The 16,856-nt window shown below is 35.3% G+C and overlaps 2 protein-coding genes across 2 annotated transcripts; both read right to left on the bottom strand.

Annotated features, from left to right (window-relative positions):
* Positions 1 to 735: 735 nt before the first annotated feature.
* Positions 736 to 9,053, bottom strand: LOC145641755 (senescence-associated protein AAF, chloroplastic-like). Its single transcript, XM_081692695.1, has 13 exons — positions 8,913 to 9,053; positions 7,611 to 8,013; positions 7,236 to 7,388; positions 6,126 to 6,199; positions 5,279 to 5,355; positions 5,123 to 5,194; positions 2,409 to 2,477; positions 2,220 to 2,266; positions 2,029 to 2,143; positions 1,865 to 1,933; positions 1,668 to 1,771; positions 1,142 to 1,217; positions 736 to 1,042 (listed from the first exon to the last, which is right to left on the bottom strand). The coding sequence occupies exons 2-13, from the start codon at positions 7,952 to 7,954 to the stop codon at positions 890 to 892; spliced, it is 1,353 nt and encodes a 450-aa protein (XP_081548821.1). The 5' UTR covers positions 7,955 to 8,013; positions 8,913 to 9,053; the 3' UTR covers positions 736 to 889.
* Positions 9,054 to 10,540: 1,487 nt separating this feature from the next.
* Positions 10,541 to 16,618, bottom strand: LOC145555891 (uncharacterized). Its single transcript, XM_081617606.1, has 5 exons — positions 15,840 to 16,618; positions 14,587 to 14,645; positions 14,311 to 14,439; positions 12,288 to 12,423; positions 10,541 to 11,134 (listed from the first exon to the last, which is right to left on the bottom strand). Exons 1-5 carry the CDS (start codon positions 16,539 to 16,541, stop codon positions 10,778 to 10,780), a joined length of 1,383 nt encoding a protein of 460 aa, XP_081473732.1. The 5' UTR covers positions 16,542 to 16,618; the 3' UTR covers positions 10,541 to 10,777.
* Between the last annotated feature and the right edge of the window lie 238 nt (positions 16,619 to 16,856).

Raw genomic sequence — 16,856 nt, forward strand, 5'->3', positions numbered from 1 at the left:
ATGAACTCATGATGGTCCCATTCTCCAATTTTGCGCATGTTGTAGATAAGTAATCGAAGTTAAGATGGTGTAGTAGTGACATTGCCACCTCAGATCCTCGTTATATGAGTAAAAACCGGTAAGTATAGAACGACAAGCGGAGTATTTTATAAAATATAGTCCTATGGGGCACTTAAAAATAACGAAGGTAGTAGTATATGTCGAAATATCTTCACCAAATTAGTAGTATATGTGGAAATATCTTCACCAAGTTAGTAGTACAACAGCTCTTGCAATGTCATTGGCTCTTTGGACTTGTCGACATTAAACTTTTCTTAAATATGGGTTTGAGCTACAACCATCACTTAGAGAATAAGTCTAACGCAGAAGTTTAAGGAGATTTCGTCTCAAAACCATAAGGCAATAACAATGTAGGCCAGTAGGACATTGCATACTGTTTGGGAGGGTTACACTTCAAAAACTTTCATTATAGTTCATCGTTGAAACTGAAGACAAATAGACCTGATATTCTTCACTTCTTCAAAGCTTTAATGTTAGAGAAGTCAGGAAATAAATCTCCAAGATAGAAAGCTGAATAAAGTGTATTATAATAAAACAAATTATATTTATCTGAAGTTTTCAACTACCTCCGTTTCCTATGATTTGCAACGATTAGACATTTGAATGTTGCGAATAATATGAAAAGGAGGTAGTAATTCGAATAGCAAATACATTGCAGTGTTGACAATTGACATCGTAGTAAAAAAAACATAATTTTGAATTAGGAATTAGTTAACTCTGTGGTTCAAGGGTTCAACTTACAGAATACAGACTAGTAATTGAGTTTTCTATCATCATAATTATGCTACATTCTTTACAGTTTAATGAAATAATAACGTTTACATTTATATCAGCTTGCAGTGCCATCATCCTCTTCAGCACCATTCTGATTTAGTGTAAACCTCCAGCTATCGCCCTCTTCGATATCCCATTGTTGTTTCAGCTCGTAGATAGCTCTCGATGCAGCTGCAGCAACAACCGGGTCACTATCCTCTGCCAATCTCTGCAAGATCAATATATATATATATATAGTTATTGTAAGACCTGTAGGTAAATGGTAGCATTACTAGAAAAAACCAACTCAGTGATACCAAAAACAAACCTGCAATGCTCCCATGCCTGCATTTCCAAGCGTCCACATTGACGGAGCTGCTGCTAAAGCATTTGCTAGTGCTTGCCTGCATCAGAAAACAAGAGTTTCAAATTATGTCATGAAATACAACAAATCAAATTTGTAGTAAGAAGAAATCACAGAAACTGAAGTTGAATCACCAAATATTAACATTACATTATACAAGTATAAAACTTAGTTTTTTAGTATTAGACTTTTAAGTATGTTAGTAAATATATTTTGCAGCTCCGAGTTTAAAGTCACAAACTTTCTATCAAACTTAAGAGCTACATGCAATTTCTATGAATCGAAAAAGAACCCATCTAAAATACTCCGTTGTAGACAGGAAACATTATAATATCATGGATTGTTGTTGGGTTTTGCAGTTTAAAACCAAAGCTGGAAACTAAAGGTTAGATCTCCTACATTGTTGTTTCCCGATTAACACATTTTTATCTCTTTTTGTGTAATAAAGATCAAACATATGAAGTATAAGCACATTTGAAAGATAGGATACCTAGTATTGACATCAGGAGAGCTAGAACATTCAGCCAAGAGTGATACACTTGATTTACCGTCCATAGCATCAAGGTCTATGAGCGTCGTAATTAACAGCTCAAGCTGGATCCAAATGTGAAAAACCATATAAATATACAGATATAAAGATTTTCATCAGTAGTTTTGTCAGATTCAAATGTGTCCATCCATTCAAACCTCTTCAGGATCCGTGTAGTCAATTCCATCTGCTTCAGAAAGTGCAAATGCCATACTCCAGTAAGCTTCCTGCAAACCGCAACTTCGAAAGGATTAGAATTCTATGTTAAAAACTTAAAACCTAATCTGGAAATCAATAGCAACACAATGCAAAAACAAGGAACCTGAATAGCATTGATGCGATCATCGGACACTTCACCAGGGAAGAAATCAAGAGCCTTTCCATTCTTTTCAAGCATTATATTTTGATTCAAGGACCCATATTTCTTGCGCAGAGGGCTAAATACAAAATGACAGATTACAATTCCACATCCAATATGATACAAAAATCATTACTCTCCAACAGAAAACTTACAATTTGTACATCCTGTTGACCATAATATCATGGATGTTCTTGACAAACTGCAAAACCCAAAAGTCAAGGCTTGTAGTCGCTTAATGTACAAAACAAAATTATAAACAATCAAGATTGGATAACTACTGAAATAAGAATCATCACTAAACATGTTTTTTGATAACACTAAATACAGTAACTGGTTTTTACCTCTAGGGCCATAAGGGTATCCTCCATTGCACGTCTCTTGGCACGTTGGTCAGCTCGCCGTAAGTCAGCCTGTAATAAGAACTCAACATTATCTAACTAATGCTCATGTTTTTGTAAAGGCAGACTAGTGTCCAGCCAACACTACTCTAGGAAGTGACAGAGAGATTTTATCGAAACAATTTGAACATTACACAACCTTCCTATTAAATCTAATTTAGGTTTTGAATTCAAACTGCTTAGTGCATACTATATTCCAAGATGAAAAAAAATCACATGAATGAGGAGATGACAAAAAAAAAAAAAAAAAAAAAAAAAAAATAGAACTTTTATCCTGCTCTGACTATGTTCTCTTTATGGTGATCTAGTCTAGTTTAACTTGTTGGCATAACCTAAGTCATTCCGCTCAAGTGCAGTTTAACATTAGCTCTATTTGGATAAGAAAACGTAGAAATTTTATTCAAATCCCTTCCTAGTAGGCAAGTCCTTAATACTTTGACCTAGTAAGTAGAGAAGCGTTTACTAATGATGATAGTTCAAGAACTTATCTACGGGGAATTATGTACTATACAGCATACTATAACAAGCTTGGATCAGTCATTTTTATGCAGGATGAAATTATTGTAACTCAAAGAAACACGAATCCTAAATCATGCCTCACAAAATGCTATTATCCACTATTAATATTACAAGTGAATCCCCCTCCCCTCCTCCCACCCCCCCACCCCCCCCCCCCCCCCAAAAAAAAAAAAAAAAAAAAAAAAAAAAAAAAAAAAAAAAACTTCTCCCTAAACAGATACGGACAGGAAAATAAAAAAGGGGGGAGGGGGGTTAGTAATCTATATTGTCCGAAAGTTTTGAATTCCAGAAGTTTCAAAAACACAGTTGCATGAATATCTTGATTTGTTAACAAAATCATCTCAACATCTTCTAAAAGAGAAATACTATCTGGATGCCATACCACATTGAGGATGAAACTTATTATATGCATAAAATCCATATTATCAAAATTACATGTCAAAAGCACAATAGAGAAATACAATTATAAGATTTATGAACTGATAATTTAGAAGACTCGCATAATCTCAAACACAACAAGACTACATTCAATTTGAAATGAGAACCCTTACTAAGATAACACAATCAAGCAAGAAACGACTCCCTTTGTCCTCAAATAATTTCCTCCTTAACTTAGTAAGGATATTAAAGATAATCATGCTACTAGGATAATCCTTTCTGAAATTCCAAATTTGTTCATAATCAAGTGTTTATCATGAAATTCGAACATATAAATATATAGTACAAGGGTTGATATGGAGATTAATTACATTTAGGATTAATTAGCACATTGGCAAATGTGTCAAGTTTGATTGAACGAACGTAGTATTAATAAAATTGTGGTTATTCCCTTATTGTTGAGGATGGGTTTTCCATGTAAAGTTTGTAAGGGGTCCCATAAAAATAAGTCATATCTTAATCTTCCAAAATGAATTTAGTTATAGCCATTGACCATTCTATCAACATGTTAAATGTGAAAATTATTATTATTAAGTATTCTTATATTAAATTTGTGATTATTTACAAAAATTCTAAAATCTCCAAACATCTTCGTTCTCACCCATTACCTTCATGTCATATCGTGATATCAGCATTAAATATTTTATATTATTTTATTTATTCCTTTTTTTTTTTTTTTTTTTGGGTGTTTGTGAGCCACAAGGGCTGGTGATGTCATCACAATTCCCAAGATCCCTTGGAATCAATGTCAACAGATTAATCCATTAGATTTTTGGTCTCTCTCCCCTTCTTGGCCCTTCAAGCACCAATAAGACCAAATCAACTGCTGGTCTCCCGTTTCTCCACACCTCATTTAAGGTCCTAGGCGCCACCCTTCATGGTTATCTTTCACAATTCTCTATGTCAGCTATTGGGCAACCGATTTCCCCTCCATAAACAACATCCGCTTTTCAAATTGTTTGAACATTCCAAATCTATCTATGAAGATATGTATGAAAATGAATAAAGGAAATGAGCGGAAATGCAAAATATTGCAATCCAACATATCCATAGCTAAATTTAGTTTAATAAACATGGAAAATAATACTTGTAGCCTTGTAGGTTTGTACCATCCCCTTCCTCTCCCACCCGCCCCTAGGGCCCAAGAGCAAAGTTTGATTTGGTCCAATTCTAGAGGCTATCTTAATGACTCAAATAAATAGTAGCAGACCGGTACCACGACAATAATACTCTAGGAAGAAACTGAAAAATAAATAAAGGGTCCCGTATCTTAAGCAGCAAACAAAAAGACAAGGATCATGAACATAACAACGTTGACATCATAATTTTTGGAGGACTACAACCACCAAGATCATAACATGTAACGTGCGAAATAGTGAATAAATGATACTAAAAGCTTTAATTAACGCAGTGCAGACCTCAGTAGCAACTAGATTTTTTTTATTTTTTTTATTTTTTATTTTTTTTTTTGGTTATTTTCGCAATATACATAACATGAATCATTTCATGGAAGATAACTATTAAAAGTTTTTTATATTTTGGAAAATTAAACTAAACAAAGACCGACAACGGACAACCAAAATCTTAATATGCACAAATAATACAAATAAAAAAAATAGACAAGTTTTACAAGAAGTTAAACCTTGGTGACAATGCAGGAAGACAATGACACATAAACTATAAAGCATTGTAAGGCGCACCTCTAATGCTCCATCACTCCAATGTTGATCTGCTGCAGTCTTCAGTCTTGATTTTGCTTTATCTTTAACAATCTGATGTGGTTAAGAATAAGTTTTTAGTCAAATATCCAGAAGTTACAATGAGAAACTAATGTAAAAACAAATAAAAGTGCCTACTGTAGCAATGTGATGAAGGCGTTCAGCCTTTCTCTTGACGTTATGGTCAATTTTTTCAGTATCTTCCCTTGCCCGAGCTATATATCACAAAAGACAAGGCAAAGAATCATTTAGAAATCATAAGACAACAAAATATAGAAAGCAGTATTTTTTTGTGAAAATAGACCCCAGTTTTGTACATAATTTGATCAATCACAAATATAGAGGGTAGGTCTTCCATTATTGAATTATAAGAGTTTAAAAAGACAATTGAGGAAAGTTGTCTGGGATAAAATATCAACACCATCAACTTGGGTTTTGAAGTCCTATAACACTCAAAATGGAATTTAAAATTGATTTTAGAATGAATGTGAAATTTAATAAATTTTGTTTGTTGGCAATTGTGTGAATGAAGTCCTGCACCTCTCATTTTCTAGGAAGTTGTCAGACATCTAACCAAAAAATCTTCTCTGTATTTCAAGGGATAAAAAATATGCACATTGTACAATCTTATACTTCCTCCGTTTTTTTTATTATTGCACCATAAGGGTTTGGTACAAATATTTTGGTAGTGGAAAAAAGTGAGAGAGAGAAAGGTAAAAATACAAAATTGCCCATGTGACATATTGATAAACTAAAAAGTAAGTGTGAAAAAGCAAGGGTATGTTGGGTATTTGTAGTGTGAACACAAATAATTTTTTTCCTAAAGAGGAAATGGTGCAATATTTGTGAAACTTCCTAAAAAGGCAAGTGGTGCAATAATAAAAGAACGGAGGAAGTACTCACTAAGAGTCTTATATGAGGCTGTACAGAAATTAAACTATATTTATGAAAATAGGAATTTAAAACAAAACACCAATGAACTCACCATCTAGTTTAAGAAATTCCAAACCTAGGATGGCTACATCCTGACGTGCACGAGCATCAAGGCTGCGTAAACCACTGCAAAAGAAATCGGAAAGGAAAATAATGAACAAGAACTTTTAAGGAGACTGATCAGAGCACTAATAATTGGATACACACTAAAGTATTAAACTAAAGGATCAAGCATGGTTGAAAAGTTCATATATCACAAAGGAAATACAATAGCACTATAACCATCACCATCATTAACAGCAAAAAAGTCATTAGTGTTCAGTGCATAGGTTTAATTATGGAAATCCAATACCATATTTTGGGCAATTAAAGACACAAGATATTTTCAACAATACAGTTCACTTTTTTTAAAAAAACTTCTTATTGATTGGATAAACATCATTTTCACAACACAATTATATCACTTTCAACAACACATCTTGGCATTAACTGAAGATTTATGCCCATCCCATCCCACTGCACAAATTACAAAAATTTATGATGAAAAACTAATTCACTGATGACCCTTTCATTCATTGATGTCAATGATTCTGACTTCTGACTATACCTTTACTACAAAACCATCTTCTATATCATGACAAGCAAAAAATGATAATACGCCAAATTAATAAGTTTTATATTGGGGAAATATCAGGAAATGGACTGTTATATTTACACGTTCAGTCTGAACTCTGAAATCAATGCCTATTCTGGTGCAATGTATGAATATTAACTTGTGGTGAAAAATCTTTCAGCTTCTAGGAAGTCTGCCAGGGAAAAGGAAAAACCATTTTAAAAACATCTGACTGTTCACAAATATGCATCTTCTGACGTAACACTTTAGTTCAAGAGCTTTCCTCCATTGCCTCAGGCAATTCTTTTCCATTTTTGTTCATGCCATAGAACAACTTTTCTGACTATGACATTCTTAGATTCAAAGGCAACTTAATTTCTTTATTTCCTTAATATTTGGGCAGGTAGAGGTGGCATCAACTTAAAGATGCAACAAATAAAGCAACTTCGGGAAATTAATTAGTTAGCACTTGTGCGAGTAAAGGATTAGAAGGTGAAGTAAACATGAATATGAAAAAACCAGAACATGTTATCAAATTATTAGCATTACCGAGAAAGTAAGACCATATCTCTACGTGCTCTTTCATTAACAAACTTAGCATCGTTATGAGCATATTTATAGGCTTCTGCTAGTCCTTGAGTTGTTGAAGCCAACTCTTGACCTCCAGCTGAATTCTGAACTTCCTTTTCTTCAATCCCTTCTCTACAATACAAAGCAAAAAATTATGAGTACAAGATATGAGCTTAAAAATATTACTGGATAGACACATCACTTTTGTCGTTCTAAGAGCTCAAGGATATCAATGGATAGATACATCATTTTTTTGTTTGTCATTTTAATCATTCTAAGAGCTCAAGGATACCCTCCAATAATCACTAAAATATTGACAAGGAACAATGAATGGGTAGAAGCTATCCACAATACCCAGTTTTATCCGCACATTCACTAGCATGTCTAATGCCTTCTCTTGATTTTGTCTGAGGAGTTTCTGTCAAGTGGCATTGTACTAACAATCTCCGACAAGTAGCATGGCTTACAGGTCTTTTGCATATGCCCCATAGACTGTCCGAGGAAGGACTCAGCCTGGCTTCCCTGTTACGCTCACTACGCTCACTGCACAACCTTCTGAAACTGGCTCCACAACTTCCACTGTGACAACTAGATCTAGGCGAATTAGGAATGGAACATAAAATTGCTTGTCGGTTAGAATTTGCAGTTTGATCTGCAATTGCAGGATATCTTATTACTCTGCTAGAGGTTAGTGCCATTTGAAGGATCAGAAATTGAATCTGACTATGCTGAGTGGCATTTCACTGATGAAAGCTCACTGTTGGAACAAATCAAAGAACGGGAGTTATTAGTACATCAATGAAGATTTTAAGACACCAGCCAACAAGAAACACACAATGAAATGCATACTAAGCTAGGGTCCAATTCAACCAAAGAACCAAGAACACAACAAGAATAAATAACAGCCAATTCACAAATTCGACATGCAAAGGCATCAGCATAGTAACAGCTCTTTTAAGCTTTTGTGCTGCATATGAACAAACACATACAGGTACAAATGAGGTAAAGATTTATGTAAGATTCATTTTGCATTTTTACTATTTTTTCATCTCAATTCAATCATTTAAGTTGATATAGCCATAGGATTGTATAAATTCTAATTGCAAACTCTTTACTATATAGGATTATACATGCTTATTTATTTCCGTGTATCAATAATCAATTTCTATTATACACCCGAGTACAACTAACACCTTCCACATGGGGAGGAAACTGTGAGAGAGTCGAAAATTTACACCCGGGTGTATGATGGACTCCTGCATACCAAATGATCAAAAATAGCAACAAATAACACGATTCTGGAATGTGTATCATCATTGACAAGATTACAAATTACTTAAACATCAACTTAAAGTTATCAATAAATAGTTCAACTCCATTATTGCAAATTCTACCATTTTGACAAAATATAACATCATCCCACCAAATAATTGTATCATACTTATAATTTAAAAAATACCCTTTAGAAATTATAATCAGTTTGTCAACATAAACATGAAATTGCAGCAACAAAAAATCAACTTTTCCGAGCTACTCATATATTGAAGTGAAAACCAATCAAATTTGATTACAAATAGTATTTCAAGTACAAGTAAAATCAGTTGAACAGTATTGGTAAGAAACAAGAAGAGGAAAAGAGAGAATATTCCAACTGACCTCAGAGGGACCAAGAGAGGAGAGCAAGAAGAGAGTGAAAAGGGTGTAATTGAGTCGTAGAAGATATTGTAGGGATGATGAGTAGTGAATACTGAATAGTGGGTGAGAGTGAGATGAGAATAAATTCCAACCACTAGGACCAAACTATGTCAATTAACCCACTTTATTTTTGTTGAATTGGATGTGCCTGCGTCGATAATTGCTCTTGTTGTCTACGACAAATGTTCAGCCATGCTGATCCCACGTCCCACTGTTTGCATTCAACCCAAGGTAAAAACCAAATACTCGTAAAAGTCGTATCGAGTATTGTTTGGTTCACTTGGGAATTAGAACTTCCTATGAAAAGTAAATTTATGGAAATTAAATTCTTATACTCAAATTTATAGGAATTTTATAAAATTGTTAGGTTAATCATGAGGGAAGTAATTTTTAATGGGAATTTATACTTACCTTGGAGGGTTAGGTAAGTAAGTTCCAATATTTCTTAAAAAAAAAAAAAGAAAGAAGAAGAAGTAAGTTCCTACATTTTTTGGGAACTCAAAATTCTTAGGAATTTTCACTTACTTCATTTCAACAAATTTGGTCAACCAAACAACACACAAAACTTGCAATTCACAGGAAGTCTCACTTTCTATGTTTTTCTTATGTCAAACAAACAAGTCCTTCGGCTATGTTCACTCTATCTATTATGACTTAAAATTTTCTAATCTGGTTAGATTTCATTTTTAAATTTATTGAAACATTGACCTTTATTGGTATGTTTTGATTAGGGATGTCAGTGGTGTGAATCAAGTAGGAGACATGGGCCCACTAGGGCGGAGATGGGTCTCGGTTTGGCAGGTGGTGGGGCGGGGATGGGGATAAAAAATCATGCTCGCTAGGGGTGATTGGGCGAGGGTGGATTTTAGGTTGTACCCGCCTCATTCCCGCCCCGCTCCACTTTATACCCGCCTCGCCCCACTTTATACCCGCCTCATCTCCACATCTATAAATTTTTATAAACAAAATTTATATTTTTATTCTATTTTATTAAAAAAAATATATATGTAAAATAAATTACTAGATATAATACTTTAAAATACGCTAATGTCATAAACAAAAAAGTTTGCAATAATACAATTTTTTTTTTTAATCCATATTAATTACTAGTATGTAGGATTGTGTATTGAGAAGTGGGGATTAGGCGGGTCTTGGGTGGGGATTAGGTAGGGGGGATATCCAAGTGGGGCGGGATGGTTTTGAAATTGTACCCTGGCTACCGTGTTGGGGATGTGGATGAATTTTTGACTCGCCACGAAGATGGGGATGAGGATGAAATTTTAGATACGGATGGGGATAGGAATGCCAATATCCACTCTACTTCGTCCCATTCACAACCCTAGTTTTGAATGTAGGCATTTTTTTATACATGGCTGGCCACACCGTGTGTGTGGTTGGGGTTACTCAAGTAATGATCTTTAGCAACCAACTATAGGTAGGACGTTAAGCTACTTTACTATTGTAGGTTAAAATTACTTCAGATTGATTAAAATGTTACCCTACAACTGAGCAATATACAGTCAAACTAATATCAATCGAGTGAACCCAACAGTTATTTCATCTAATTTTTGTTGGAAGAATTGGGAAAGGGCAGGAAACGAGAAGTTGAATAAATAAGATAACAAACATTCACATTCAAATGCTGCGCACGTCAAAAATTGAATGAAGACAACATTCACAAGAATCGTTGTGTACTTACTATTAATATACACTTTTACAGTCTACACTCGATAACAATTATACAATCATTCAAGGCTATGCAATGTACATGAAACAATTTACAAACTCATGGCAAAAACAATATATGATAGTGTATTGGCCAAATGTTAAGAATTTTGGGAGCCTGGTGAAGCACCTTCAATTCTGTGTAAATTCATTTCTCCAGCTTCTGACTTTTTAAAGAGCTTCGATACTAATTCATCCCAAGTAGCTCTCTCACCAATCGATCTTGGAAGGGGTCTTGAGGACTCCTCTGTTGGCTTATCTTCCGATGAACGTACAGCTCCCTCCTCGAGGGACGCCGGCTTCTCAAGTTCTTTCTCTAAAGAAACAGCATGAGGCACCTTGAGACTTACAGCTCTTTCCAAAGCATCTTTGTGTTCTTTTTCAATTGTTTGCAACCTCTCAAATCTCTGCACTCTTGGAGGACTAGTTACTGTCTCTGTGCTGCTGTCTTTCATCCTCTGCAAAAAAAAGATAGTAAATTTTTAGATTTGATTTTTCTTTCACGTATGTTAGAATTACAGTCCTCTCCATTTTAACAAAGGTGAGCATTTCCTTTTGTTGGAAAACTTAAACAACTGTAGGTCCATAGGTGCTCATATAATAAGGAGCATGCACTATTCTCACCTTTAAACAAGAAAAGATAATCTAACATAATACTATCTACAGCAATCGAATGAAAATTATAGCTCAAATAGAGATAGTACTCCCTTTCATACTAATACTATTTGTTCAAATGCAATGTTAATCTACTAAAATACAATGTAAACACAAAGCCAATGCGTTACAAGACTTACAACCTAAGGTAGTCCAGTGTCATTTCATCAATTCATTAAACTGCGAATCGAAAATGATGAATTAATAGGTGAATGGTTCAGATTTTACTGGCAAATTAGGCAATACTGCTACCCATAGCTCCGGGAAGCATTTCCAGATCTTCAAGAACTACACCATTTGAAATCTACCTCTACACTTGGCAATTTAAAGAGTTGGTTTAGGAAATCCAAAATCGTGTGTTATCCACCCAAGCACCATTAACTGCCATTTAACTCGCGAGCCAGGACTAGTTCAAAAAAGCCTCCCTAGGTAAGTCTCGCAGGAAAATAAAATATATTACGGAGTATCACAAATGCTCATGAGCGTTCATTGCCCCAGGGCACTGGGAAATTCCCCAGAGACCACAAGGTTCACAATGACAACATTCCCTTTTTGGAGATCTTCCTAAAGATTTAAGTCATTTAACAGTTAACACATGTCAGCAAGTTAGCATCAAAAAATCAGAAAGTACATACCAAACTTTTCAAGCATATACCATAAGATGACCAAGAAAAAAAGGCATCTGATGCTTTACCTACCCCCCACAGATACATACAAGTATTTCAACCCAAGACGTGAACTTTCATCAAATGACAATTCTTACTTGATTCCCCGATTCACTATCTTTTCCGCCTTTTTTATTAAACACCAAACTTTGGTAAAAGTGAAATTTTGCTTAAGAGCACATGTTCGGGTTTAAAGATGAGAACATTGAAGAAAATTCGTAAGACTCCATACAGTAACTTTATAGGATCCCTAGGATATTAAAGATCTCAATTCAGATGTGAATTAACTTACTAGTAAAGCTTTCTCTGCTTCTCTTTCGATCCAAACAATCCCATGATCAGATGTAGCATTACAGGACAGCACAATATGCTCAAATCTTCCATCAACAGGAATAGCAGTTCTGACTTCTGGAGGAAACCTTCCACATCTGAAAATTTCGATATTTAAAACCCAAGCTTATGTAAACAACATTTAGCAAGTCTATTTCTACAATTAAGCTACTCAAAGGATGCAGAATTCAGTAAATTGCATGAAAGCATAAAATGATTGAGCAGGGATTCCAACATATCTGTGGGTTAGGGGCTATGGGTTAAAATTTTATGACAGAACCCTGTACAGTACAAAACATATATCTGCAAAGAACCAATTATCATTTATTCATATGACTAATGACTTTACTGCGAATAACCAGATAGTAAGGAAATCAAAATTAATCAAAATTGGTCAAACTCTCACTCCCCCCATGCAGGAGGTACTCCAACTCCATACCAATTATCTAGCCACCTCTTTGGATAATAAAAAAAAAAAAAAAAAAAAGATAAAGGAAATACAGGAAGCATGTCAACCTTTAAGGATCGTAACAATCAACAAAGATGTTCAAACTCGAGAAGAAAACATATAGGTGAAAGAGTTAAGCATACCATCAAGTTCTAAAGCTGACTTACTAACACATGACAATCTCCCCTCAGAGATTTTTCCAGCCAAAATCATTTTTAAAATATCACCTTAGGGGGAAATAAGTTCTACAAAATAATAGTTGCTCTGAAGCATAAAAATACCTACTTTTTAAAAAGCTTTCTAAAATACCTAAAATGAGTAGATCTTGATATATTTATGTTTCTAATATTGAATTTATAATACATAAAGTTTTGTATATGTAAATTTACCCAATAATTACAAAGGCATTTTCTTATAAATACTAGTCTGAGCTTCAGGTAAAAGACTAGTTTTGCAATAATACAGTGCCTGGAGAATTTGTGAAGTTGGTTTTGGTAGGATCTGTTGATTAACATGTGATGCCTTTTTCAATTGCATTAAAACAAGGTCTTAGTTCTTGCACTTAAGATAGTCTGAGCTTTTTTCTTTAATTTTTTTGAGGCAGGGGAGCTAAGAGGGTGGGATTTTTCTGTAAGAAATAAACAAATAAAAAAATTTACTTTTAGTTTCTGTCAATCCCGCACATACTATTGGGGATTCACTTATAAAAATAAAATAGCAAGTTAGCAACAAGCACAAGTTACTTGCATGGTTTTGTGGCAAACTATCAGAGCTTTGTTGTTTTATATTACAAAAGCATATGCAAATTCCCAAGCACTAGAAGCTGGGAAGAGGGACTTCTAAGCTTGTAAAAAGTGCTTGTTGCAGTGGCAACTCCTTATCATAGGCCTTCTCCGCTTTTGATTATGAGGGTAAAAAGCGAAAATAACATGCCAAAAGGTGGGACATTTCTTCCTTTCTAGCTATCTCGAATGATGTGCCACTACTCTATGTAGCATCTATTACAAAACTGAAAAAATATTCTAAAACTATGAAAAGAAACTTCATAACGGGACACTTAATGTTTATATGACTGAAAAAATACACCCTGACAGGAGTAATAGGGACACTGAATGTTTATATGACTGGCATCTCAGCTCCTAAGTGGCAAATACCAAGATTCACAACCATGAAAGAGATTAAGAGATCCTCCAAATGACATGTCTATGCAATGAAAAAGCTGGATTGATTTCAAAAGTGTTAAAAAAAAAAAACAAAAACAAAAAGGCATTGCCACTGTGCTCCAAACACTTCTTACAAGCTTGAAGAAAGATATGAAGGTGGTTTACGAGGAAAATCTAGCTAATATAGTTCCACACTGCCTGTAATAGTGTAATATGAGATTCTTAAAACATTAGGAATTCAGGATTCAATCCTAACATGAGGAAATAACAAGAACAACACAACTCGGCTCTTACCTGCAAAATTTCCTTTCTACAATATGGTACATTAATCCTAACATGAGGAAATAACAAGAACAACACAACTCTGCTCTTACCTGCAAAATTTCCTTTCTACAATGTGGTACATTCGTCCAGGAGCATATAGTCTTCTTGGATCTCTAAGCTTCCTTTCCTCGGGGATGAAGGTGTCCCTCAAGCAAATCAAAAACATCAAACAGGGCAAGCTGTTGAAAGCATTTAAGGCCTGGTTTGAGAGATTGATATAAATAACAAACTCACTGCTTTACAGATCACTGATTCTGTAGTAAACTCAAGAGGGAGTTCCTTTCTTTTCCCATCTCAATTTTAAAAAATTAGGGAATAAGACTAACCAGAAAATTGACTTGAAAATATCTTCTAATGGAGTGGCTGTTCTGGGTAGAAAGTCATCCTGGATAACAGCATAAATATGGTGATGTTGTCAGGTCACTAGTGAAATTTAACATTTTCCCATGTAATAGCTTAGAAGTACTTTGAAAATATTTACAAATTCATTTAAATATAAAGCAACTAGATAAGCACAAAACAAGGGAAATTAATAGCTTCAGTTTAGCATCTGATGAGGGTATGCTTATTGAATGGGCGAGAGCTACCAACTGAAGGAAGGATCAAAAGATTACTATAACAAGCAGCCATAATTCACATCCAAGACTAACTGGTCCACAACTGAAAATCTAACATTCTAATGGATGACTATCTGGGTTGATCTCTAAGCTGACAAGCTGGCAATAAAATTATCCTACATCAATAGAAAGGACAAATTCACTAACTAAGAGAGAATACAAAGAACAGATTGAGGAATGATCACAAGTCGGGCTTTTAAAGGAATTAGTCTAGCTAGCATGTAAGATGCAACACAATTATCTGCAGAAATAACCAAAAACCAACTCCACCTAAGTCCTCCAAGCCACGGGGAAGAGTAGAAGGGCTTCCACTTGACCCAGGTTGCATGAATGTGGTTGAGTTACTAGACCAACTAATATGAAGAACAATAACAACACTAGTCCTAAAGGCTTCATTATCAAATCATTTAGAAGGACCCTTCTCATCAATGTCAACGGTTAGTAACTCATACCATATCATTACTCCATTACTAATTAGATCTATAATCACCCCTTATGTTACACTCGGTTGTATGATGAAAGGTTCCCATGTAATTAGTACAAAATGGATCATCAAATCATACTCATGTCTTTGAGTATTGTTTCTCCTACACCGCACTTGAGGTTAATGAAGGGTCCGAGTAGCAACAATTGACCAATACAGATTGCCCAAATTTACCATTATCAGAGATAAAGCACAATTTCTGAAGAATGATCCTACCCTTATTACCAAAATCTCTGATTTATGTGTTTTTGACAAGTACTTGTTAACAGACACTGATGTATGACAGAATCCCTTCCCAAATTAAACTCAGTCAAAATACTCAAAACCCATAAGTGTCAATGATCCAACACGGGTACCAATCGAAAAGTGCGAAACAATTATTACCAATAAATTAACATCTTCTAAGTAATAGGCCTAATAGCAACAATGATAAAGAAGTCAAAGTAATGAAATCACAAGATCTTATCATACTACTGACCTGAAGTATGACAGAGTGAATAACATCAGCATACTTAACAGCAAGATTAAGCGACATACACCTCGCAGGAGCAATCGAATAGCAAGTAACAAGATTCCGCGGAATCCCCCCAAGTTTATGACCATGATTCACAACAACAACAGCCAACAAAGCAGCAACACCAGACCCTAAAGAATGCCCAACAAAGACCATCTTATAGCACCTTCCATTGTCCACCCACAGTTTCTTCAGCGTCTCTGACTCTCTATTGAGCAACCAAATCGCCGATTTCAACAACCCATGATGAACATACCCACCATCAAACATCTGCATTCCAAGCCGATTATCAAGTAGTAGCTTATAATCCGATTCTTTGATTAGATTTAACCCACGAATAGCAAGCACGATCTCACGGTGTTGGTGGTCAGCATAGATAATGTAAGGCGGAGCACGGCCTTCTGTTTGTTCATACGTCACTCGCTTTAAAAGCCAATCAGGGTTGAGCCGATAACCACCAGGTGGGGCGAATTGGGGGTTACGGATATCTGGTTCGTAAACGGCGAGGATGACCCGGCAAAGGCGGGGAACTGGCTCGAATTCATCAGGGGTTGCAGATGGCCATGTAGCGCTGTCGTTGGAGCCGACGTATGTGCAGCGCTTCCATAGCCATCTGGAAAAACCAATGATTACGACGCATTCGACGCCGCAGCAGCAGACTGACATGGTTGTGGTGGAGGAGAGAGAAAGAGAGGGGTGTGACTGTGACTTAGTAGAAGGTGTGAGGCAGGCTGTCGATTGGTTGGCTGTGAAAATGAATAGAGTCTTGTAGTTTTGCCTAAAAAAGGTAAAATGATATGAAATGAAAAAGGGAAACGTGACAATGTTCGAAGGTTCTTATCTTAGCCTTGAAGGTGTTAGCTGCCACTCTGCCAGTGTTACAGTGCCAGGTCAAGCTGGTTCTGTGCTTCTGCTTCATTACTTGCCCATGTTTATTTATTTATTTATTTTTTTTAACTCTCTCAATCTCTTTTTTTTTTT

This window comes from Chenopodium album, chromosome 8 (genome assembly GCF_948465745.1).
Source record: "Chenopodium album chromosome 8, dcCheAlbu1.1, whole genome shotgun sequence".
Classification (NCBI taxonomy): domain Eukaryota; kingdom Viridiplantae; phylum Streptophyta; class Magnoliopsida; order Caryophyllales; family Amaranthaceae; genus Chenopodium; species Chenopodium album.

What these genes read in the sequence shown, in the direction of transcription:
- LOC145641755 (XM_081692695.1), bottom strand. Translation starts at nt 7,954, where the DNA reads ATGGCACTAACCTCTAGCAGAGTAATAAGATATCCTGCAATTGCAGAT. An exon ending in ATACCCTTATGGCCCTAGAG is followed by an intron (nt 2,267 to 2,408) that starts GTAAAAACCAGT and finishes TGGGTTTTGCAG; the next exon opens with TTTGTCAAGAACATCCATGA. An exon ending in CAGGCATGGGAGCATTGCAG is followed by an intron (nt 1,043 to 1,141) that starts GTTTGTTTTTGG and finishes TTGATCTTGCAG; the next exon opens with AGATTGGCAGAGGATAGTGA.
- LOC145555891 (XM_081617606.1), bottom strand. Translation starts at nt 16,541, where the DNA reads ATGTCAGTCTGCTGCTGCGGCGTCGAATGCGTCGTAATCATTGGTTTT. An exon ending in TTCACTCTGTCATACTTCAG is followed by an intron (nt 14,646 to 15,839) that starts GTCAGTAGTATG and finishes GCTGTTATCCAG; the next exon opens with GATGACTTTCTACCCAGAAC. An exon ending in AAGCAGAGAAAGCTTTACTA is followed by an intron (nt 11,135 to 12,287) that starts GTAAGTTAATTC and finishes TTTTTTTTGCAG; the next exon opens with AGGATGAAAGACAGCAGCAC.